General features: G+C 44.7%; 1 protein-coding gene across 6 annotated transcripts in view; it reads left to right on the top strand.

Moving 5' to 3' along the window:
- The window catches only part of FN1 (fibronectin 1), a 150,554-nt gene that overhangs the window by 49,891 nt on the left and 75,148 nt on the right, over positions 1-25,515 (top strand). For all 6 annotated transcript variants that reach the window (XM_078681304.1, XM_078681302.1, XM_078681301.1 and 3 more), the window contains exons 13-16: positions 5,243-5,364; positions 23,892-24,069; positions 24,859-25,035; positions 25,126-25,254. In XM_078681304.1, coding sequence (XP_078537430.1) covers positions 5,243-5,364; positions 23,892-24,069; positions 24,859-25,035; positions 25,126-25,254 — 606 coding nt within the window. The remainder of the gene's footprint in view (positions 1-5,242; positions 5,365-23,891; positions 24,070-24,858; positions 25,036-25,125; positions 25,255-25,515) is intronic.

The following is a 25,515-nucleotide window of genomic DNA, read 5'->3' as shown; positions in this document are numbered from 1 at the left end:
TAAATGACGGGCCCAAATTCTCCTTCCTGTCAGGGAACCTTTATTTCCCGTCCCCGTTGTTTTAGTGGTGCCTCAAATTCGAAGGCAGTGCTGTTTATTGGATCGTCTCATCACCCCCAGCCCCCCGACCAGGCTTCCTGTGTTAAACAGCGCCTGAAGTGCTAATCTGTCTCCCTGCAGTGTGGCTGTTGACCCACGGGGGTTAATCCGGCTGCCACAGGAGAACTTTAATCAACCCTGGACAGCTGAAGGGATGCAGTTTACTCCCCCCCCCCGCCCCCCCCCCCCGTCTTGATTGACAGTTGCGCTGTCTGCAAAACACGTTAACTATCTTTATATATAATGTAGGGGGTTGACTATACACAGGATATTATCAATTCCACTTCCTGCGCTTTATCGGCTATTAGTTTTATTTGTATTCCACCATCCAGGAAATGCTTATCTTGGGCAAGGGACTGTTATTACGTTTTACAGTATAACCAATTGCTACTTTTGTTTGCCAAATTACTTTGTCTCCGACATGCATTCTATGCTCAGCACTTTTCCCGAGAACGAAATTCCGTGGCTTTCCCTTTTGGATTTTATTACTTATGTGATTTACTCCAGTAAATACCTGGATAAGCACCATACGTTCTCCTCAGACGTGAATACTTGTCAGTTTTTGGGGGCCATTTCGTAGGTGGCCATTTCGTACAAGTCCCACAAATGGTTGGGGTTTTGTAGATGAAGACCTCTGGTGTTGGTTGTGTTGTAAAGGGCAGGGTGAGTTTAGTCCCAAGGGTCGTGTCATGTCATGTCCGATATTCTTGTAGAGCGCACTTATCACCGGAAGGTCTCATGGCGCTTGCAGCAAAAAACAGCAAGAGACCGCAAACCTAAAACCTGACCGAATGATTACTTAAGAAAAAGCCAGGTTTTAATCTTTTTACGAAAGCATTTGTGGTCCACTATGGATAAGGGGTGTGATGGCAATTTATTCCATAGCATGGGGGCAAGGTAGGAAAAAGAACGGCCACCAGTACGGGACAGACTAACGCAAGGCTGAACAAGATATGATTTAGTACTGGACCTTAGCGATCTTCTTGGTATGTACCGTTATGGAAATTGTTTTGCTAGGTAATTAGGGCCAGTGTCGTACATTATCTTGTGTGTGAGGCTTAAGATTTTAAAATGACTTCTTTGTCGCACTGTAAGCCAGTGATGAGTTTTGAGATTTGGAACTGAAGGGGATCTAGGAGGAAGATTAAGAACCAGTCTGGCCGCAGTATTCTGAAGCTTGGAAAGCAGATCTTCATTTATTTATTTATTCAAAGTTTTATATAGCACGAACAGGATCCTTACAGATATCAGAGCGCTTCACAAAGACAGGGAAGGGGCAGTAGGAGTCAACAGAGATAATGGGAACAGTATAATAGTCAATAACATGGTAATAACATGGATAATAAAAACATACATAAAACCAATCCATATACAATCAGGTAAGGAAGTAAGATAGGACAGCACAAGTCATTGATCCCACTACAGAGGTGTACAGGTGGATCAGTAAACCAACGTGTATCATATCTTGGTCGGTAGTAAGAGAGTAGCGTAGTAGTGCCCCCAACAAGTAGAGTATAGTGCCATTAAGTGCTGTGAACAGGGCATTGCCGTAATCAAGACGGCTGATGGCTAGACCCTGCACTAAAGGTTTCCTTGTTTCAATAGGTAGCCATTTAAAGATTTTGCGGACGTTGTGCACAATCCCATAGCAGACACCTAAAACCTGGTTAACATGAGTTTTCATCGACCGAGAACTGTTGATGGCAATTCCAAGGTTGCATACTGCAGACTTAGGAGAGGGACATGAGCCTAATTCCGAAGGCCACCAATCTTGCCTCCTGAATTCCTCTGCTTTACCAACTAAAATAATCTCAGTTTTGCTGCCATTAAGTTGGAACGTATTTCTGCTCATCCAGTTGTTAATATGGATCATAAAACTCTTGAAACAAGAGTGTGCCGACTTAATCGGAACCACAAGAGACGAGCAGTTGGGTATCATGGGCATAAGACATTTTCAAAACCGTACCATCTGATGATACTGGCTAGAGGTGTTGGATACAAATTAAACCGCATGGGGCTGAGAATTGAGCCCTGTGGGACCCCAAGAGTCACTGGACGACTGCATGAGACTAATGAGTCTACAAGAACGGTGGTAAAGCGGTCCGCCAGAACTCTCAAACCAGTCCAAGGCCTTCCCTCTTAACACCCTCCTCCCACAGTCGATGTTTCATAATACTGTGGGAGATGGTATCGAAAGCTGTAGACAAGCGAAGGAAAACCAGAATTGCTGGTTTCCCCCTGTCTAATGTGAGCCTGATGTCAATCTCAATGACTGCAGTCTCCGTACCATGGGCGGCCCGGAAGCCAGATTGTGAGGAGTCCAGGAGACCGTGGTTCTCTCGGTAGGCAGTGAGCCGTTTGACGGTGAAGGGTGGGTAAAGCAAGTACAAATACAGAATGGAAGTATGTGAATTCTTGATTGGCTAGAGTTCGTAGAGCTTCAGTTACGGTTGTGTGGGGACTCTTACTGGAATAAACTAGGTCCTGCCTTGCTCCATTCTCTGGTATCAAACCACCTCATTGTTGCAAAACATTCTTTCAGTCATCTCAACACTATCCAAAGTTTTCTTCCTGGCAGACCAGTCTTTAACATGCCAGACATCTTAATCACCCAGTCATTTGCTGCTAGTTCTGAAGGGCCTTGGCCATTTGTGCTAGCATGGCCTTTGAGTGATCTTAATTACCCACTGGTTGGTGTATTCGGCTCTAAAACAAAAGCAGAAATTAATTTGTACTGCGGTTTAACAGGCTTTCACAAAAAAAGCGTGACTTCCAAGTTGAATGAATGATTAAAAAAAAAATGTAATTGGAGAAGAATTTAAAGCAATACTGAAGTGTGAGCAGAGAAGGGTAAAGAGGCAACGTCTATTATAATAATCATGTATTTGAGGACATCAGAATTTACCTTGTAGTGTGTGACCAGGCCGGGTTGTGAGCTTGGGGTTGCACGTTGAGTTGAAGGCACAACATACCTAGTTAAATTGCAAATTAACAGTTGAGTGTCCATGGAAAGGGTGGATCACTTGTAAGTTCTTCAGCAATCTGGCATTGGGAACCGATTTGAAGAGATACTGGCATCTGTTTGTTAATGAACAAATCCACATCTGACATCAGTTCAGTTGGCTGGCTCATAACTGCTTGATTTGTTTCGTGGAACACACTAGGTGCTCTTATGTGAACATTGCAGCATGCAGGTTCACTAAACTCTCGTTCTACAAACTAAAGTCCATTGACGCTTGAAGGTCACACAATCTCTCTTGTGCCAAGTCCCAAAGGTCTCCAACACTGCATGAAGTGTTTGCTCCTTTTGCCGAGATCAGTTACTTTGTGAATAAAGACATGAGTCATTTATTTGATGCATAGTTAATTGAAATCATTGCATACAAGTGCACAATTGTTAAAAGAAATGCACTGTTACCTGGTGTGCAAGTTAATGTGACCTTGGCCTTTTAAATGTCGTTAAATGTAGCCTTCAATTTTTTTTTTACCAGGTATACACAATAACTTAACAAAACATGCATTATAGCTACTGTTGATCACATTAAGGGATGCTATCACAGCTTGTCTGCAAAAACGTATGCCCATTGAATTAAATGATTGACTTAGTAGGGCTCTTCTCTCACTGACTAGAGCCGTACAAAAGCAAGCAATGTGGACTATTTTCTGTTTGGTCCAGTTCTCTACAGGTGTTGCTCAACCTTGGTTTGGACCATGTTGGAATGAAGTTCTAATGGCGAGCTCACCTCAAATGATCTAGGATAAACTAGTTTATCGTCTGTACCATGAGAGGTTGACAGTGTAGAATAATTGTTGCTCATTCATGTGTGTGATAACTTTGCCAACTCTTTATTTATCTTTGTATTTATTTTTTGTCTTGGATGAACAAGAGAGCCCGCAATTTTTTAAAATGTATTGAAGGAAACCGGAGTGGACTTCAGCTTCTTTTTTGTAAGCTATTGAGTTTCTTTGGGGAATGTGCGAAAGTGTTTTATCGTTCAAATTTGTGATTCCTAGCCAGATTAAATGATCAGGGTGTTTTGCTTGAAATTATAAACACCTTCTTGTAAATTACTCCTGAGTTTCTATCGTTTGATTTATATCCGTGTCTAAACTAAAATGGACATGACCTCATAGTACAAACTTGCGTTTTTAGGACAACTTTGAACAATAATTTGATTGGAGCTGGACTGAATCTAACTTGAATAAATGTTGGGGGACCAACAAAATAGCATTTAAAAAAAAAAAAAAAGTTTTTCCTGTGACATTCCTTAAACTTTGTGAGAGTACACTGAAGATCGACATGTGGTCTTCTGGTAAGTCGGATATGTTCGAGCAGCTGTCTCTTGGTGAGACACTTCTGTATGAATCCGGTTCTCTTGAGTATTTCACCAGGGGATTTTTTTTTGTGTGTGTGAAGTACACTGGTTAAGTTATGCAAAACGTTCACTGCTGTAGTTAAGATTTCGTCCAGGACTACTTTCAATGCTTCAGTTTATGACGTTTTTGAACAATGTCGTATTCTACTATTTGCGTATATTTTTTTTATTTATTTCTAACAATGTAGTGTGACTTCTTGGTGCGTTTCCTGCAATAACTTTGGGGCAGTGCTGCATTTACATTTTTTATTTAAATATGCTTATGTCAAAACACTAAGTTGTCGTGATAACTTTGTAGTATCATTGGTGAGAAAGGGGTGTTTCCATGAAATGTGATACAACCTGTGTGTGAGGCTTACAATTGCTCCATTGCTGCTCCTTAAAAGAAGAATCTTCTGAATCTAGTATACATAAAATGTACTTCACTTTGCTCGTGCATTTTTTTTCGGATCTGGCTGTATATTAAGTTATCGGTAAACAAGGGAATTCTAAGTGTTTTAATCGATTGTTGTGCAGTACTTGTTAAACTCCATGATAAGTGGCTGAGTCTTTTAAGTGGGTTCATGCTGAAGATCACAGATGAGCACTGCATCTGAATGCCCAGCTTCCTCATCTTCTCTTTAGCACTGGCGGCTAGCCACGTTTTCTGTGGCAGTAGCCATGTGAAGATTCAATATTTGAAGAGCTTGTTCGAGTAATTTTGCAACTTTCTTCCATTGGTTTTCCCTTTTAATTAAGTTCTCCCCTGATCTATTACTTTTCTTTAGGTGGAGCAGGGCCTGTCCAGGTGATTATCACAGAGAATGCTAATCACCCGAACTCGCATCCTATCCAGTGGATCCCACCTCAGCCGTCCCACATTAAGGAGTATGTCCTTCGCTGGAAACCAGTAAGTATGCCTTTTGGGCCTGGGTACTCTTAAACAAACATACTGTCTGGTCCTTCTGGAAAGGTGCATGTTCATTGAGCATGATCAGCCGTTGTTTGCCCAGAGCCCTTCTGCGATTGAGTTTTGCGCATCTCTACTGAAACTAAGGAACCGGCTTTGACATTTGCTATGCAATGTGCTGTGGCTGGCACTTTGATGGGCCACGCATGTTCTCCTATACTACATGGGTTTAGAAGCCCTTGAGAGCCATTCCGGACATTTTTATTAAACTTTGTGTTGTCATTATTAAAAATGACAACATGCTTTCTCATTCACCAGTTCTTGAACGGTTCATGCGAATTTGCATGGCAGTTTTTGTCCCCTAATACTGTGCAGTGGGTAAAGATCATAACTTGCAGAGGCCAAGTTTCAAATGTGCCATGATCATGATGCCCCGTGCCAACTTTTAAGAACGCTAATAGTTTTATTTCTCATGGCAGATTTGATTTGTGCCATGCTGTGTTTGTGCTTTTTTGTGTACCTGGTGTGCGGAAACGTATATACTAAAGCTAAGACAATGGGTTAAATTCAGGCAGAGCAAGATTTCATTAAATGAGGCTTGAGCCCAGTTTTCGCCACTAAAATTATTTTAACGAGCAAAGCTGTGAATAAGCTGTGATAAGTCAAGGTTGATCAAGCACATTGTAATTGCGTTGGAATTTGACATTTGTAATGTAGTAATAAATATTTGAATTCACTTATTCTGGCGCTTGCTCCAAATGTGATTTTAATTGACTTTCTTTCACTGACATGGCATATGTAACTATATTTGTGCCGTGGCAGTGAAAATAATTGTGGCCTAATAACACGTGCGATTTGGAACTACTGCATGAATACACTTATTACTACAGTGTATAGGTCAAAGATGAGTTTATCGCGACAGTACAGCAAAGTTCGCACCAGGAAACTTTTTACTGCCTTATAAATTACATACATGCAATATTTACTTTACACCTGGAAACACCTCTCCTAATAAGAGGTCTCTTTGTGTCTGGTTTTCTGTGTGTGGTTTTTTTTTTTGGGGGAGGGGGGAGGGAGGAGGAGGGTTTTGGGTAATTCCTTGCCGCACAAATTTAAAGCTTTGCATCTTGGTTTTTTGAGTATTAGCTTTTGTTAACACAAATAAAAGAAAATGCCATGACAAACAATATATGCAGAAGTGCGGAGTATAATATGCTCCTTATTACTATTGAGGAGGGCATCATTCCTTAGTCAAGGCTTCACCTCTCACGAGCCATTACCCCTTATTTCCTTCAGCAGCAGTACTAAATAGCAGATCACATGGTCGGTATTCATACCTGCTAGATACACCCCCCCCCCCCACCTGACGTTTTCCTGTCTAGAAGCCTACAACTATGTTGCTGCAACCAATCACCCTCTCCCATGGAGGAATGATCTGCCGATGTTTGAGTAATCGCTACTGAAAAGCGATTGCATCATTCTAAAATGAGCCTAGGTATTCCTTCACCACAAATAAATAATAAAACAAAAATGGTGCATGTGTGGGTTGTAAAATATATATGGGGCATTTTATAAGGTGCAATCTTGATGCCCTAGGGCAGCATGGAGCAACGTTCATAACAGGCTATGTAGCCAACCAGCATCTGATGGAGAGACTTTCAGGTACTTTTCCATTGGTAACTAAGTGCAATAAACTTACAAATAAAATTGGAAATGGTATGGCAGGCAAGGTTCTGCCATGTGGAATGTGCTGTAAAGCATCCACAAGTTTTATGTGGATAAGCCGCATGGTCTGGGAGGATGTTGACAAAGCCCTGAAATGCAGAAAATGGTTCTGTTCTTCCTACATTTGTCCAACCGCTTCCCAAAACGACTTTGACCAGAAACTGGAGTGTACATGGCTGGTGCCCCAGTTCATTTTCCAGACTGAAGGAAACACGGTTATAGTAGCACCTGCTGCCAATGCTAATTCTATTTTAACGGACCTCCTAAGGTCTGCTGATCCAATTATCACAATCCTGGACACTGACCTATAGTGAATGGAAGTCTTGAAGGATGGATTTTGTAAGATTAACTCACACGCTGCAGCTCAGGACTAGATGGAGGCTACCAAGGCTGTTTCTTGTAGAAATGTGCATCCTGCTTTGTTATAAATAAATTGCTCTGAATTGGGACGTCACCAAGATATAATCCTTTTTTGTGCCATCCTAACCTCGGTCATTAGACTTGGGTACATATGTCTGATATAATAGTGCAGCACCCTAGTAAATGCGGTTACTTTTTCAAACAAACTCAATTGCTAGGTTTGTGTATTATACAAGTAATGTTATGGTGTGTATTCTTTTTAACCCTGGAGAACCTGAGGTCTTGCCTCAATAGTTACTTGCAAATGACGAATTACATGTGATAATCAGTGTGCACTAGTATCACAACTGAGCATCCGTTCTGTCATTTTTATGGGCATTAGTCCTAACTTCTAGTTCGGTTTTGTTCCTGATGAACGTTTTTGGGTTGCTTCTTGGGACTGAGATCTGGTAAGTTCAGATGTAGGCAGCTGGCTCTTCATGTGATATATCAAAAATCTGATATACCGTGTAAGGAGTCCATGGGTTCCCTATCCAATCCCAATGTGCTCTATTAGGGGGTAGAGCGGAGTGCAAGACATTTGTAAGTACACACAGTGATTAGTAAATGACATGCACAACTCGGGGGAGATCGACACCAATTTATAAAAATAGCAAGAAACTTCATACATGGCTACGCATCGGAGAAAAATCGTTCAGGTAAGTACGTATTTAAATGTAAATTCTGGTCACTAGTGGGCACAGTGCAATTTGAGTTCTGCAATGTTACCCTATGGAATGAAAAACAAGTTCTGAAACTGGTATAGTACAGCGACTTACTAGACCAATTTACAGGAGTTTATGGTGAATGGCGGGCAAGGTCCAAGGCAGCACCAACTGCATGGGGCGGCCAGTTGCAGAGTACAAAAACAGCATTGGGCGCCCAGTCACTGCGAAAATAAGCTGCAGTCTCTAGCTAAAAGGTCAGTAGGGTTGAACCAACAGGTGAGTTAGTCTTGTAATGCTCTGGGACACCTTGGATCCTCTTACACGGCCATGGGGCAATGGATGGATGCAGAGGTGACTTTAGCCGTCTGGTTTTCTTACCAGTAGCAGTTGGGTCTGCATGCAGAGACTGCAGACTACGTCTGAGTCTAGGAGGGGCTAAAACCATGACGGACTGTAGCTCTGGAGGGCTGGGCGGAACCTTGTTGACACTGGTGGCCCACTTAAACTCGGGCCGGTGGTCTACGGGTGCAATGGTTAATTCGGGTACCTGGTGGCAGCTTTTGGCAGTTCTGGAGGTCCCAGTTGTTTTGGAGTTTCTGCTGGATGCAGAAAACAGGTCCACTTTTCTTCGGGAGATCTTGGTTTTTATTGAAGGCAAGCAGTCCTCTGTTTTGGAGGCACACCACTGCAGAACGAGCCCTCTTTATTGATAGAACAGCAGACAAGACAGCAGGGCTGGGGCCAAGTCTGCTGCTCTCTTCAGTATTTGCGGCTCTTTGTGTCCTACTTCTATGCAGGTAGTCAGGATCTGCTTCTCTGGTGCCAGGGGCTACCCTATACTGAACTTGGGGGTGTTCGGGACGTATTGGGTAGTAGCCAATGGGCTGACCCTTGGGACACTTTGCCCCCTATATGACCACTTCGTATGGGAAGTGGGCATAACCCTCTCTCAGAATGCTTACGTATGCCATCTCCAAGATGGCTACTTCAGGAAAATCCTGACCCTCCCTGTAGCACACTTTAGGGGTGGTACTAGCCTTGAGGTGGCATGCCTATCTGACTTGCTAATTTTCCTGCCTGTCCAGGTGCCAAGGGGGCTCTGGATGGGTGTGGTGGGTGGGGGTGTCAGGGGAGCCCGATTCGCATTCCAAAGGTGGCGGCTTCTTTGAAGCTTGACTGCCCTAGGAGGCTAATCCCAGTAAGTCATCCTGTGGGCGGGGGTGTTACACACTCTTCAATGACAGGTTTTTGTTCTGATTCTCCTGAGAGTAAAGGCTCTCACTCTAGGAGGTCAGAACAGTGTCAGGGGGCAGGCTGGCAGAAACCAGTCTGTAAGTATACCAGAGGCGGGTAGATTTTCAGAGGACTCCTCTAAGGTGCCCTCTGGATGCATGTGGTCTTACATTCAACACTGGCCTCAGTGTGAGTTTACCAGTATGAAATGTTTGATACCAACATCCTTCATTTTCAGTGAAGCCATCATGTAGCTATGGAACTTGTCTTAAGATGGCTTCCCTGGACACTTGTACTGATCGTAATGGAACTGACCAGCACTGGGACATAGCTGCTCATGTAGATATGCCCTCAAACATAATATTCAGCAACCTGCAGGTCTGCTGTAGGTGGTGACTTAGATTCTCAAAAACCACAATATACACCTACAGTCTTTCACATGTGTATACAGTGTTGAAAAATAGCCCTTATTTCTCTCTCATCTATCAAATGTGTTATAACACAGGGGAAGGCATCCCGTAAGGATAAGACCCCTCACTCACCCGAGGGTGACATGCTTCATCATATGGGTCCTCCTTACCAGTGGGGAAAACCTAGTCACCACTGGGAGCTACTACTTCAAGACTTAAGGAAGGAGCTGAGAGATGTTTTGAGTTTTCTATGGAGTAGGATGGTAATCCCATATGTGTGCTATTGGGTTATAGTGCGGTGTATTGCAGCGCTGTGTGAAGGAAGGGTGTGATTTAAAACTGCCTAGATAGATCACCAATTAACTTTATTATGGTGTTCTACCTGACAGGATTAAAATGTAACAGCACAGTGGTATGGATATAAACCACTGTTAGTGATAGGTCAACATGTTTCAGCCTGTTGATCAATTTCTGTATCAGCGGCTTTCTTCAGGACCAGATATTTATAAAATGCTGCTGCAGTTAGTGTAAGAAATAATAAAAGTACATTTTAAATTTTAATACACCACCAGTATTCCTGCTCAGTTCTATTGCTTGTGTCAGGCCATACTCTGGATATCTGTGGAAGAAAACATCCGATGCAGAGGTGGTTTTCAGAAGTGAAGGAGAGAAAAGGAATAAAAGAAAGGGCAATTCAAACCAATTTTATCACGTTAAACTGTGCATTGTGCTCTGTCACTATGTCACAATTAAATATTGCCTTATATCTTTTTATAAGCATTATGGACTTGCCCACAATTGTTGGATAACCCAGCCTCACCTCTACCTGTCAGGTTGCTCAGGAGGGAGGCCCCGCTCTGCGGGAAGAAAAAAGGCACTGTAGTGATTCCTAACCACACTGTCTTTATATCTAAGAATCTAAATTCTCTATTGTGTAGATGGTCATTGACACGATAAGGCTATGAAAAAAGCGACACCCACACAACACCTCTGGGTGGGCACAAGGACATTGGAAAAAGCAGCAACCGGACTGTCCACGACAAGCAGTACCTCGAACACACACCAGCAGGGGGCAGAATAAGAGAATTCATCGAGGAGTAGAGTAATGTCTACAGACCAATGGATACTAAACATCGTGCAATATGGATAATGTATAGAGCTTAAAAAACAACCTCCAAACAGAAAACCAAGAAGCAAGGCACACTCTGTGAAGGAACTCTCGCTCTTGCGACTAGAGGCGCAAGAACTAACCAGCAAGGCGGCGATTGAGCGTGCCGTGTGGAAAAGTCAGCCCATAACGCACCTGATGCCCAGGCTGCTGGCGCAGGACGCCTCTTAGTTCCCATCTTGAACAATTACCAAATAAAGAGACGGGCGCTGGAAGCAGGAAAACAAGAATAGAGTTTTATTTCTCATGAGGAGAGCCTGTCATTTCGGACACTCGCATAGTGTCTTCAGGAGGTGCTCTGCCAAGTTTCTCTGAGGCTTCGTCTTTTATACACATGTTTATGATGCACAAGCATTCCTTATTGCAATAAAGACGCTTTGAAAATAGGAGAAAGTATGCTTGGAATCCAAGCCTCAGGCCTATTCCCATACCAGTCGCTCAGATGTCATCCTCCCCTCCTGAATGTAACAAGGGATTGTGATCTCTCAGCCAGACATTCCTACCGGACACGAGGGCAGGAGGGGATGATCAGATCAAAGGTTGGGCAGGCGATAAGATCGTGCACTTTGGCTGGTGTATCACGGTTTTGTTGTGCTGGGAGGGAAAAGGGGGATGTACACCCACGAGGCTTGGTCTTAGGACTTGGGACCGGGTCGAAAGGTCAAGTGTAGCCGGGGGGGGGGGGGGGTTGTTCCTGGGGGGGGGGGGGGGGGGTCAAGCAGGAGTGCTACTTCTAGAGCAGGGTCACGCAGAGGGAGAGGGTCTTGTGGCTGATGCATGAGCAGTGCGCGCGGGGAGGGATGCCGGGGGTTTAACAAACGGGCAGAGAGGCCATGGTGCCTAAAATGGCTGTCTTGTACGTGTGCGCATGGGTCTATGCTGGCGGGATAACAGTCAGCATTTAGCGATATCCGTTCTGCTTACAACAAGGGGTACTATGAACACAAATGAACGCCGCTTATGTACATGTACATTGTCATTTTCAACAGTCGCCGCTTTTTTACATAAGCTAGTTCAGTTCTATATAGTCGATACGATAGGCAGAATGAGGTACATGTGAATTTACATTTGTTGGGTTCTTCATACAAGTCTAGAGATCGATATAATACTTAGTAGGTGTAAATCAAGAAAAAGGTTCAGACATATTATAGAATCAGGTTCTGACTTTCTCTCCGGTGACATCAACATACAGTAGAAAGTGCTCTGATACCTTCGGGTCTTGTCAGTGCTATAAGGGACTTTTGGAAAACTAAATACATGAGTGATCGATGAAACATTTTAGAAAGCAATACAAAATGGTTGAGGGAGGGATTCAATTCGATACAAGCAATTAGTCAAGGGGGTGAGTAGAAAGTTCAGGAAAAGGGGGGGGGGGTCGTTGTCACAATGTCTTTTTAACAGAGTCCGTCTTCTTTTGTTGGTGCTGTTGAGCACCGGCGGTGGAGCTATAGGTCCAGCTCGGATTCATCCTTACACGTTGCAGGGTGCGATCAGTCCTCTGCTGTTAGATCACAGTCCTGTTTCCTAACTGATTTTCTTAGGGGTGCCTCATGCAGGGTGCGATCAGTCCTCTGCTGTTAGATCACAGTCCTGTTTCCTAACTGATTTTCTTAGGGGTGCCTCATGCTGGGCACCTGCGTGTCTTTCCTTTTTTTTTTTTCGTGGCAAAACCTCATTCTATAGTCAAAAGTTTATGCGAAAAGGGTGATGTTGTTGAATAATCAAGGGAAGAGAGGGAGGAGTGGGATCAGATCTCTGAGCACACCAAAGGGACCAAAGGAGCAAAGGTCGACGAGCAGGCAGGCCCATCAGTTGGGCTCAAAAAGGGACGGGGACTTCAGGCACGAGTGGGTCAGCAAACCGAGGGCTTCAAGGCAGCCCTTCATTCCTTAATCTGCCGAGTTTGAGAGTGGTGCCTCGTCCCGCGTCTCGTTGCTCTGTGACTCCACCTTTGGTCGCTGTCACACGTGCTTCATGATCTGTGGCCAGGCTGTGCGTCACGTCCAGCTCCTCTCCTCCGGTGCTTGTATCTTTGAATGGGTATAAAACAAGTTTTAGAAAAACTGGCAGGAGAAGACATTTATATATTTCAATTCCGTCCCCACTCCTAAGTAGGTGGGGGATAAGTTCATCGGTCACAGTCGGATGTCATCACTTATGGAGTATGTAGGAGGGCATTATCATTGAATTCATAAACCTGTTTGGCGCTCATTCGTGATGTATGTGGAGAGAAATTGGACTTTTATACACAGTGTATTATATCAAACTCAAGATCGAGTCCTTATGTAGAGACTCGCCCTTTTTTCTCTCTTTTTTTTTTTCCCCCCCAAGTACCGACAATCTTACATTTCCCTTTGGGGTCGGCTAACTCTTGCAAGCAGGGGCGTTATCGTCATGAAGAAGGGAGAGGGGGGGGCAGATGTAAAACATGCTTTTCTTGGGGAGTGACCGTTAATCAAGGTCATCAATTACGCTTCGAGGGTAGCTGACATGAAGCTGGGGTTAATCGGGGGAAGCGGGGACGCTTTGGACATCCGCACTTAAGTGCAGAGGGGTGAGGTAATCTGGGCATTGTGAATTGTATTTCTAACGAGCTGGAAAACAGAAGACCATTGACGTTATAGTCCCCCTATAAAAAGGCCAGATTAGGGGACATCAGTCGTCTTACCTGTCCTTTCCTTCATTACCAACTCGGGTTCTATCGTTTTGCAGAAAGGAGAGGTAGTAATATGGCAAGTCACAATCATTTTAGTTCCTGTCAATTTTTGCCGAACACCTTTGTGTTCGAGGAGGCCCAATTACGTTTGTGCCGGGGGGGCACAACGTTACCATACAAGGAAAGAGGGAACAGGGGGACTTTAGAGAGAGAGAGAGCGCACTCTAAATGGTCCATTCTGTACACGTATGACACGGAGAGAGAAAGAGAGACGTGTACAATAATGGGCCATTCAGTGCACACACAACACAGAACAACAGGGGTTAAGTAATATGGAAACACAGGCAGAGGGATGACGTAGATCCATACATTACGTACACACATACTCAGGTGAGGGAGACAGTACACGTATTATATACAAAAATACAAGACATATAACCGTTATTGGCCATAATGATCTCTTCCTGTATGCTGCGCATCCTTAGCATCTAATCTCTTTTTACCCTTTTTCTTTTCTTGTCGGCTGCCTTTACTGGTCTTTGTGGTTGTACACGCTTACGCCTTTGGCAACCGGTCAAGAACTAACCTGGTCGGGCTAATGTGTTTTCAGGCTGAGGCAACAGTGGGTGTCAGTTGGGGGAACAATAGGGCAGCTTTGAGTTTCCGGTCCATGAGGGTGCGGAAAGGATGTAGTAATTTCCAAACATTCCTAGTCCTCCAAGCGGAGGGTACTAGAGTAAACCTCACCTCAGAATATTCTTTTAAACTTTCCCTATTTAGTTAAGTGTAGAATGCTTAATCATAAGTGCACGTCATTTTTGGTTGTATTATTCGGGGTGCCAAGCGAAGTCACATTTTGTATTTTTCGCTTCAGGCTGTCCTCCCAAGCACTAAGTTCAGGGCATTGTTCGCTCATCGTGTGTAGGCACCATAATCGAACCCCTTTTTCCCATCTCTTCGTCCGCTAGATCACCATTTTCTTCTTCGTATGTTAATCGACGTTCCAATGTGACCTGCAGAAAGAGGGAAAAAGAAGGGGGGCGGGGGCAGCATTTAGAAACATATTAGCGCGCATAAACCCGAAAAGGCTTTTACTTACTACATACTCGGCCTATCTCCACAGAACGCAGTCCTTGCCAGTTTGGCGTTTGAGCCCAGGTGGACCTTTTAGTGTGGGAGAGATGATTATCGGAAGCCGGTGGATAGCATAGGTCACCCAAGTGTGGTATTATGGATCGTATGCAGGGAGGCCAGGTGGCACTCCTTCGGGGCGACTTAGGGGCATTTTTAGCACAATCTTCCTGATACAGGTGGCATATAAAGTATAGGCTAAATACCAGGATCTTTTAGCGGTTGCTTTAGGTTGTACAAGAATATGCAAAGTACATACAACAAAAACCTGTACCATTCATATTTGCAATATTTCTGCGTACTATACTTTTTAACCCTTAACTAATCGAGCTGCGCCATTTCACCTGTAATTCAGTTATATCGGAAACAGTGGTCATTTATTCGAAACTTACCAATTTACACATGACAACTACGTACGTTTTCTCCAAAAATCTTTAATAAAAAATGTCGGTGCATAAATACGGGCCTACAACCCCGTGGGCCGGCCAGAACTGTACATGTGGGGATACTTATTAGTGGAAAACCTAATGGAGTCGGTGGTCGTTGATTTCATAATGAAAGTGCGACCAGTGCAATAAAATCATATCGAAACTTGAGTGTAAGCAAGTATCATAAGTGTTGAAATTCGAACTTTCAATAATCATGATGCGCCAAACTTAACAACAATTCATTGTCCGAATGTTCAATCAGCACCTATCTCACTTCAATTCATTGTCCGAACACATAATCAGTACCCATCCCATATCAATTCATTTTTTTTTTTTTTTAAACTGTATACATATTTCATGACACCAAGGTTGAGCAATCTGGGTACAACAAGGAGTTGAAAGTTTCATTTGTACCAGCGCCATTTTGGGTGCAGCCAGGCAGATCCAGGCATAGTCAAAATCTCCACCAACTCGTGGTTGGCCCAGAGCCTCTTTCGGCAGTCCAAAAAGTTCCGTTAAAGGGCAACAGAAAGGATCGGCAGTATGAACCATCAGTCAAAAAAGAGGGGGAGGGAGGCAACCTTTTTCCCTACCGGGTCATACTGGGTTTTTCACCGGAACTGATCCAAACTGTAGTCTGCAGGATTTTAGTCATTCAAATTGAGGCTGGCGTCAGCATGGGAGCGCCGACGTCCCGCGGCTACATTTTCATCGTTCCGCGGGCAATCATGGCAGTCATTCCCCATCGGGGGTATCTGCGGGGGTCGGGGACCCCCGCGGCTCCTATAGAATCTTCAAGGTCGAGGAGAACTTTTATGATGGTGGGACTCGTTTCTTAATCAACAAGCAACCGGGCCATCTCTTCACCCCGGGCCCGCTCCAGCAGGATCGTCCGCCATTTTACGAGTGGGCGAACCCATGTCGGGTGAGTGGAGCGTTGGGGGTGCCGCTGGGGGCCTCCACCTGGGGAGGTGGGAGAGGCTCGTTCGCGCCGCCTCTCCCTCCCAGCGCACCCCACGCCGTTTTCCTCGGCGCTAATATACATGATGGCCGGACCAGGCGATGAGAGAGGGGGGGGTCGGAGGCATAGGCAAGACATCCCCCCCCCCATTGGCCTGCAAGGCGCCGCTTCAGGGCCGACCGGGGAGCTTCTACCAAGCCGTGGCTGGACCAGCAGATGCGAGGGGGGGGTCGGTGGCACGAGCAAGACATCCCCCCCCCAGCGTTGTCGCAGCCATTATTGAAGAAGCGGGGACGGCCGGACCCCGTCGGCCTCGGCTCTTCTTCCCACCTTACTCGATGACCTCCGGCCGACGGCTGGCAGCAGGACCCGCCCTACACGTGCCGAAGATCTCGTCTTCCGGATGGGCGTAGCCGTGAACCTGCTGCATTTCGGGAGTTTCCAGAATGGGGGTAGGTATCTGTTGACTTGTATCTATCTCATGTTACCGTTATTGGGGCGTGGCAGGCGGTGGGGCAGACATGTTTGGAGCAGTGAGGGGTGACGAAGCCTTGTTGCCTCGTGGCTGCCGTGATGTCAAGCTTGGCTTCTCTCACCATTGTCATGTTTCTTATTACGGGCTTATTTCTAACGTTTCTTATTTCTGGCGAAATCATGTGTTTTATCGTGAGATTTTTTCTAACGTTTTCCTATTTGCAGTGGAATCAAAAAAACTCATCAGTGGCCTACTGATTTTGCTTTCTTTCTTTCTTCCCTTTTTATTCCTATCGTGTTTCATGCTAAAGTTTCTGTTAACAGGATACGGTGATTACTTCATTATTATTGCATATGTCCTTTTTATTAGGGGTGCCCTCTGATCAAGCCAGATGACCTACCTCTAATAAATGGTCCGGGTGGAACTAGTTCACCAATTAGTGGGGAGTAGATAGGCCCGAGAGATTACAACGGAGGACAAAGGTCCGCATTACCTACCCTTCACCACTTGCAAAGATTTAGACAAAATATTTCCTTTCTATGTTATTTGCGAACAGACAATACCTCAAAAGAACTATTCCTTGAACAATAAATGTCCAGACAATCAATCAATGGGGAGAAAAACAGGCATGACGGATTACAACGGGGACAAAAGTCTGCATTACCTATCCTTCACTATCTGCAAAAAAAGGGGGGCAGAATATTTCTATTCTTCCCTGTTTGCAGACAGAGAATATCTCAAAGAGCAATAATCGATAAAAATCGATAACCAACAATCAATGGGGAGAAAAAATAGGCATGACGGATTACAATGGGGGACAAACGTCTGCATTACCTATCCTTAACTATTTGCAAAGAGAGAGGAACGTTCCTATTCATCGCTGTTTGCAAATAGAAAATGTCTCAAAGAACCAATACTTCAAATACAATCAATCAGATGGATAAAGCCATCCTACCAATCGGACGTAAAGACGTCCTACTTAATCTTACCCGGACCGGACCGTGTGGGCAATTCTTCGCCTTCCTTTTTCCAGCGCCCAATCGTTCTTTCTCCATGTTTTTACCGCAGCATTCCTGTGGGATTCCAGTCAGGACAGTAGGTCACTTGAGAGAGGTCCGTTCAGAATCGGTGAAGTTCATTCAATCGGCAGCCGGACGAGGGCCCTCTCAAGGCAGGTATACTCCAATCATTTAGATGTTCACCCCATCGTCTGGACCTCTCTTACCGGACCTCATGTCGCTGATGGACCCCGCGTTGGGACGCCAATTGTGGAAAAGTCAGCCCATAACGCACCTGATGCCCAGGCTGCTGGCGCAGGACGCTTCTTAGTTCCCATCTTGAACAATTACCAAATAAAGAGACTGGCGCTGGAAGCAGGAAAACAAGAATAGAGTTTTATTTCTCATGAGGAGAGCCTGTCATTTCGGACACTCGCATAGTGTCTTCAGGAGGTGCTCTGCCAAGTTTCTCTGAGGCTTCGTCTTTTATACACATGTTTATGATGCACAAACATTCCTTATTGCAATAAAGACGCTTTGAAAATAGGACAAAGTATGCTTGGAATCCAAGCCTCAGGCCTATTCCCATACCAGTCGCTCAGATGTCATCCTCCCCTCCTGAATGTAATAAGGGATTGTGATCTCTCAGCCGGACATTCCTACCGGACACGAGGGGATGATCAGATCAAAGGTTGGGCAGGCGATAAGATCGTGCACTTTGGCTGGTGTATCACGGTTTTGTTGTGCTGGGCTGGGAAAAGGGGGATGTACACCCACGAGGCTTGGTCTTAGGACTTGGGACCGGGTCGAAAGGTCAAGTGTAGCCGGGGGAGGAGGGGGGGGTTTGTCAGCTGAGGGGAAGGTTGTTCCTGGGAGGAAATGGGGGGGGGGGGGTGTGGGTCAAGCAGGAGTGCTACTTCTAGAGCAGGGTCACACAGAGGGAGAGGGTCTTGTGGCTGATGCATGAGCAGTGCGCGCGGGGAGGGGTGCCGTGGGTTTAACAAACGGGCAGAGAGGCCATGGTGCCTAAAATGGCTGTCTTGTACGTGTGCGCATGGGTCTATGCTGGCGGGATAACAGTCAGCATTTAGCGATATCCGTTCTGCTTACAACAAGGGGTACTGTGAACACAAATGAACGCCGCTTATATACATATACATTGTCATTTTCAACAGCCGCACAACCGGAGGAACAAAGGGGTTGATCAACTTACTTCCTCGTGCCAAAGGTGGACAAAACACTAAGACCTATCCTAGATCTAAGGTTCTTGAACACATTCATAAAGACTTGAAGTTCAAAATTACTTCCCTACAAGAGGTAATACCACAAATGGGGTTACATGGCAACTAGAGATTTAAAGGACGCATACTTGCACATCCCCGTCAACCACAAACGTCTACTGAGGTTTGTGATCAACCAAAGTCTCTTCCAGTTCACAGTACTGGCATTCGAACTCCAATCTGCCCCAAGGGGCCTAGCAGCTGTCACAGCACAACTAGGAAGGCAAGGAATACACGTATACCCCGATCTCGACTGTCTCGTTAAGGCAAGTTCTTACAGCCAATGCAAACCCAACCAGCAGGTCATACTGACACAACTGGGTTTCTCAATACATTGGAAAAAATCGTCAATAGAACCGGAGCAAATCAAGATATTCTTAGGGGCAGAGATTGACACCATACTGGCCAAAGTGTTCCCCAGCAGGAAGAGAACACTGGCGATACTGAAGGAAACACCTCATTACTGACTGTGAGCAAGCTGATGGGAATGATGGTGTCATGCATTCACCTAGTCCAAAATATTAGACTGCTGCTGTATCTCTTCCTGGAATGCTCTCATGTGTAATGGTCACAGGCAACAGGGAGTTGGGAAGAACTAGTGGTTGTCGCACGCGCAGTGCACCAGGAAATAGCGTGGTGGAACAAGGAAAACATATCACAGGGGAAACCATTCACACAACCAACTCCAACAGTGACCATCACAACGGACGCCTCCCAGCTGCGGTGGGGCGTGCACATGAACAAACTGAAGGTGAGGGGGCTATGGTCTCAGCAGGATGCAGTCAAGAAAATCAGCTACCTGGAACTGGAGACCGTGTTCCTAGCCTTAAAAGCCTTTCAGAAGGAGCTGTATGGGAACAGGGTGTTCATCCAAACAGACAACATCACAACCATGTTCTACATCAACTAACAAGGGGGAACACAATCAGTAGCACTATCAGGGCGAGCCCAGGAAATATGGACATGGGCCATCCTACTAAAGATATACCTGCTAGCAATACATCTCCCGGGGAAGGACAATGTGGAAGCAGACAGACTTCAGCATCCCACGAAAGGGAGTTAAACCAACAGGAAATAGAGTATTCCAGAAGTGGGGTACACCGCAAATAGACCTATTTGCAACACACCAAAATGCCAACACTTTGCATCCAACCAGACCATCGGTCACAAGGGAATGCGCTATGGATAAGTTGGTCAAAGACACTTGCATACACTTTTCCACTGACACCACCGATACACAGGATACTCAGCAAATGCAGGATCAGCAACATGTTGCTGATACGAATAGCACCTCAGTGGGCCAGACAGTCATGGTTCTCACAAATAATAGAGATGGCGCATGCACCAGCACACAGATTCCCCAAACGGAGGGACCTGTTAACCATGCAGAACAGAAGGGTGCTACACCCAGAGAGCCCCAGCCTAGTGGCATGGCTCCTGAGGACCTAGAGTCTGTGCACATCAAACTACCAGCGAGCACAATGGCAGTGCTCAGGGAGACAAGAATACCTACCACAAGGAAATGCAAAGGAAAATTACAAAGGAGTCTACATAGTAAAGTACTTAACGCAGCTACTGTAAAGTAAACTAAGCTACACATCCCTAAGGGTACACTTGGCGTCGATAATGGCTTACACAAGAGGAGAAACAAGTTTCTTCACCTCCCAAGTAGTTAAAAGATTTCTGGAAGGAGCAAAGAGAATCGCACCTTCAAACAGAATGCCAGCACCAGCATGGAACCTCAACGTAGTGCTAACTCAATTAATAAAGGCACCATTTGAGCCGATCCACAAGGCTACACTGCACATGCTCATGCTAAAGACTGCCTTCTTAGTGGCTTTCACATCACTACGAAGAGTAAGTGAGTTGCAGGTGTTAACACTTAAAGAGCCCTACCTGTAGATACACAGTGATAGGATTGTAATGAGAACAGACCTACACTTCATGCCGAAGGTGGTGTTACGGTTCCACATCAAACAATCCAAATACCTAGTTTTTCCAGAAACCAAGCACAAAGGGTGCTGCACACTGGACGCCAGGAGGGCGGTGATGCACTATATAGAAAGGACAAAGGAGTGCTGAAAGGCAAAGCAACTGTCTCCTTCGCCAACAGTTTTTGGGGACGACCAGTTACCAAAAATACCACTGCACAGTGGATTGCCCAAGCCATACAACTATGCCACAAACAAACTGGGTAACTATTACACGGAGCAGCTCATGCTCACTCAACAAGGAAGAAAGGAGCAACAATTGCGTTTCTAGCTAACACATCAATTCAAGACATTTGCCAAGCTGCATATGGTCTTCAGTGCGCACGTTCACTAAGCACTACTGTGTAGATATCCAAATGAACAAAGCGCAAGTGGGACAGAAGGTCTTACAACACCTATTCAGTAACCAGTGCTCATCTTCCACTAGCCACCACAATAAGGACAAACCGCTACAAAGTCTATGCACCGAAAAGTGAATCCAGAAATATTCACGCTCCAAAACATAGTTTCTTACCTGTCAGTGTAGTTTTGCAGCTTGAAGACTTTCTGGATTCACTAGTGAACCCACCCTCCTCCGCTAGAAAGATGAGACCGGAGGAAAGGGATTAAAAAGATGAAGAAGACTTTAGAATATAAGAGGAAAACCAGAATAACACACAACAGAAAAAATAATCCAAAGATGGCTATCAAAGGTGGGAGCTTCCGGAGAAAGAACGTCTGTCACAAAGGACACCAAATGGTGGTGGGTCGATGCCCACCTGGGCCACGAGAAAAGAGGCAAAGACTACAATTCCAGGCCCAACCACTAGATGGCGGAAAAATGCACAGCATAGTGAATCCAAAAGTCTTCAAGCTACAAAACGACACCGACAGGTAAACTATACGTTACAGTTTAAGCTGGAGCAGCCGTAAGAATGGAGCAGTGAGCCTCCCCATTCCTCTCCCCAAAGTGATTGTACTTTGGGGTATAGTCTGCAATTTTCTAGGCAATTGACCTACAACTGTCTGTGTCCTTACTTTCTCAGCTTTGTTTATTGAACTGAGTCTAGTCTGGGTGTGCATTTTTATGGAGGTAGCTTGACCAGATAAAATTAGGTACCTGATACATGCAAGTACATGAAACCTAATTTCAGTCCCTTAAGAGAACATTTGTGCTGTTTGGTCAAAGAGCATCCTGTTTTTGCCATGACACCAACCAGAAGTCTGGTTGCTGGTGATGAATGTTTATCTATAGCAAAAGATTCATACTGTACCCTGTGAACGCTTTCAGGTTAATCGGATGGGAGTAACTTATCTTCAAATGATTCCCCTGCAGTGTTTTAGACCTTGAGGAAATTTATGGTATTGGTTCACTGAGTTTTTTCTCATTCAAGTACAGTCAATAAATGCCTTGTTAGGTCTCGCCTAGGCTGCACTTGCTCTGTCTCTGAGACATGTTGTTTTCAGGTATGGACTTTATTTAGGCTCTGCTAATTTCTGACCCATCTATTCAAATGGCTCCGGTTACTGTCTTTGTAAATGGTGGCTTTTGATTAGTTAATAGGTTTAGTATTTCCTCCTCAGTTCTGCCTTTTCTCATGTAACTTCCCATTAGGACTGCCCTGGTTACATGTTACTCAGTATGTTGTATTTACAGTTTCTGAGCACTAATTTATTAATGACAAGCTCCTAGCTGCTGATGCAGGCAGGAAACTCCTGCTTCTGCAAGCAGCCCTGCAGCTTCACTGCACGGTGACACTACATATGACCCATCATCTTTAATAACCATGGCGGCTGCGTCTTTCTTTTCTTCTGTGCAGCTCGCAAAACTATGTTCACGGTATAGTCTTTAAGCTCCGCTCATGTTTCAGTTGTCTTTTGTAGAAAAAAAGAAAAGAAAATGTTATTGTCAGTTTGCTTAGTCCCTCCTGTTCTGCCCTTGTAAGAGGGACAGTCCTTTTGGGATGTAACATGTGCTCTTACTCGGTTTCATTTACAATTGCAGAGCAGTACTTGCTTAATAAGCACAAAGTTACCCCTTGCCGACAGCGGCCGACTCAACCCCTCCCCCACATACACTAATGGTATTTTTTTATGTATTTTATTTATTTTGGTGCAGCACTACATACCGCGATTTATCTTTAAGTATGGCAGCCGGACCTTTCTTTTGTTCTGCACCGCTCTCCCACCTAATTTCTTAAATAAATAACTTAAAAATACTTCTATCAGCGTGGCACCTGATTGACAAGCGCTGCGCTTTATCTTTTACTTGCAACTTTGGTGCTCCATCGTGCCATGCTGTTTCCCTCCACAAAACAAAACCCTGCCTAGTCTACACTCCTCTTGCCCTGCTCCCTGCTTATGGAGACCAGGCCTTTAACTTCAAGCAACCGCTCAAGCACCATGGATACATTTTTAAACCTTTTTTTATTGAATAGCTTTTGTTGCAGCATGCTGGTATTTTAGAAATGCTGTTTGTCGCTGAGCATGATCCCTCACAGGGTGCAGTACCTTATGTGGTGGAAAGAGGTCAGAAGGGACACCTAGTGATAATCTGTGATACGGCACCCTTTCACTGATTTGTGCACAATAAAAAAGTAAATGTTGCTGTACCCACCATGATATGCTGCATTGCTAAATACTTCTAAGGTCCCAAAGGTGAGATCAATTGCATTGCAAATGCTAGTTTTATTTTTGTCTGAGTTGATTTGGCTTCTAGGATTTCTGTAGCAGGCACTTTACTCTTGCTGTATCTTCCTGTAAACTCTTCTGCATGTGTGGCATACTTTAACCATCCGGGTTCTCATGGGCATTTTAGTTCAGTGGATTTTAGTGCAGCGTTTTTTTCTAGACTAAGTTTAGTATTTCAGTGTCCTAATAGAGCTGAAGATTCTGGAGCAAGTGGAAAAATCTAGTTAATCTTCCTCTTGACATTAATGCATTTTGCAGTTTTTCTTAGCTTACTTGTAGTGATCTTTTGTTCACTGTTTAATTTTTTGAAATCTCCTGTTTTCACTCCCTTCAGAAAAATAAACTTGGTCCTTGGAGACAGGCCTCTATTCCAGGACACCTGAACTCTTACACCATCTCTGGCCTGAGACCAGGTATTGTGTATGAGGGACAGCTTATCAGCGTGTTGCAGTTTGGACAGAAGGAGGTCACCCGCTTCGACTTTACCACCACAGCCACCACCCTCATATCTAGTAAGTTTGTATGCTCCGTGCACATTTGGATAACTGTGATAAGGTGGGATCGTAGTGGAGATAAGGCCCCGCAAGGATGAGGTGAAAATGTGTGGTACCCGGTGGTTTGGGGTGGGGGGGTGCAAGGGGAAGATTTTGTGATTCTTTGTCTGAAGGTTCAGAAGGTTTTTCTTTGGCGATGTTGAAGAGAATGTGGGTTGGAAAGGGTAGTGCTTAACAGGGTGGTGATATAGAGTGAGCAGAAAAAAAGGGCTTTAGCCATTGAGTTTGGTGCAGGGGGAGGAGATGTGTCAGGTAGTGGAAATGAGGGGGTTTGGTAAAATGGTACTTGAGTGCAGAGAAAGCGTAGGCCAGCATCCTTTTTATACCAGCAATGTCATTTTACTTGTGCCATTTTCCTGCAAATTCAAAATCCCTTAACCTCCCACCCCTGTCTTCATTGATACTTTATACCTTGTAAATATTATTACTTTGCTCTAAATAAGGGACCCTGAAATCCTTTGGAGATCTGCTTTTGTGTAGATGCTGCAGGAAATGGATGTAGGGTGCATAGCTGACCTAGGTTCATAGAGATCCTAGAAAGATATGCACACAGTTTATTTGGGTGTGCATAAATTCTGAATTATTATCTCGATCAACAATGAGAAACATTTCTGTTTGTGGTTGCATTTCTCTCCGATTAGCCGATCACTGCCCTAGGTGGAAGCTTTTTGTGTAGTAGTGTCTGTTTTATTCTAGATGATGTAGCTCTTTGCTGGGATCCTTCTTATGCCTCTTTGTCTCCTGCAGGTCACACTGAGAGTGGGGAGACTACGCCCCAGCCCCCTTTGGTCTCCACCTCGGAATCTGTGACCGAAATCACTTCCAGCAGCTTTGTGGTTTCCTGGGTTTCAGCTTCTGATACAGTTTCTGGATTCCGTGTTGAGTATGAGCTGAGTGAGGGTGGCGAAACGAAACAGTACCTTGGTATGAGAACACTTCCATACATACCGCAAGCACCATAGTAGAAAATACCAACCAGTTGTGCAAGTAACTAAACTTCTTTCTATTATGCAGACCTTCCTAACTCAGTCACTTCTGTGAGCATCCCAGACCTGCTTCCTGGCCGCAAGTACAATGTGAATGTCTACCAGTTATCTGAAGAGGGAGGACAAAGTTTGATCCTATCCACCACTCAGACTACAGGTTTGTGTATAAATGCCAGCGTCCATGTTGTCTTTTGACATTTTGCCCTGCCGGTTACCTGTAAATGTAACATGCAGAGTTGTGAAAAATATTCTAAATTGCATTTATTTTTCCCATGCTTGCAACCGGTTTGCTTAATTGATGCGGTGATCTCTCCAGCACAGACATGCTGGCAGATGCTTGACGGGTATAGAAACATTTCTTTAAAAAATCCTACAAAAAAAACAAAATTCTCCCATAACCATTAAAAGTGAACTTCAC

The sequence above is a fragment of the Lissotriton helveticus genome, chromosome 3_1, assembly GCF_964261635.1.
Source record: "Lissotriton helveticus chromosome 3_1, aLisHel1.1, whole genome shotgun sequence".
Lineage (NCBI taxonomy): Eukaryota > Metazoa > Chordata > Amphibia > Caudata > Salamandridae > Lissotriton > Lissotriton helveticus.
The sequence above is the reverse complement of the archived record's forward strand: the minus strand, read 5'-3'. Positions and strand labels throughout refer to the sequence as shown.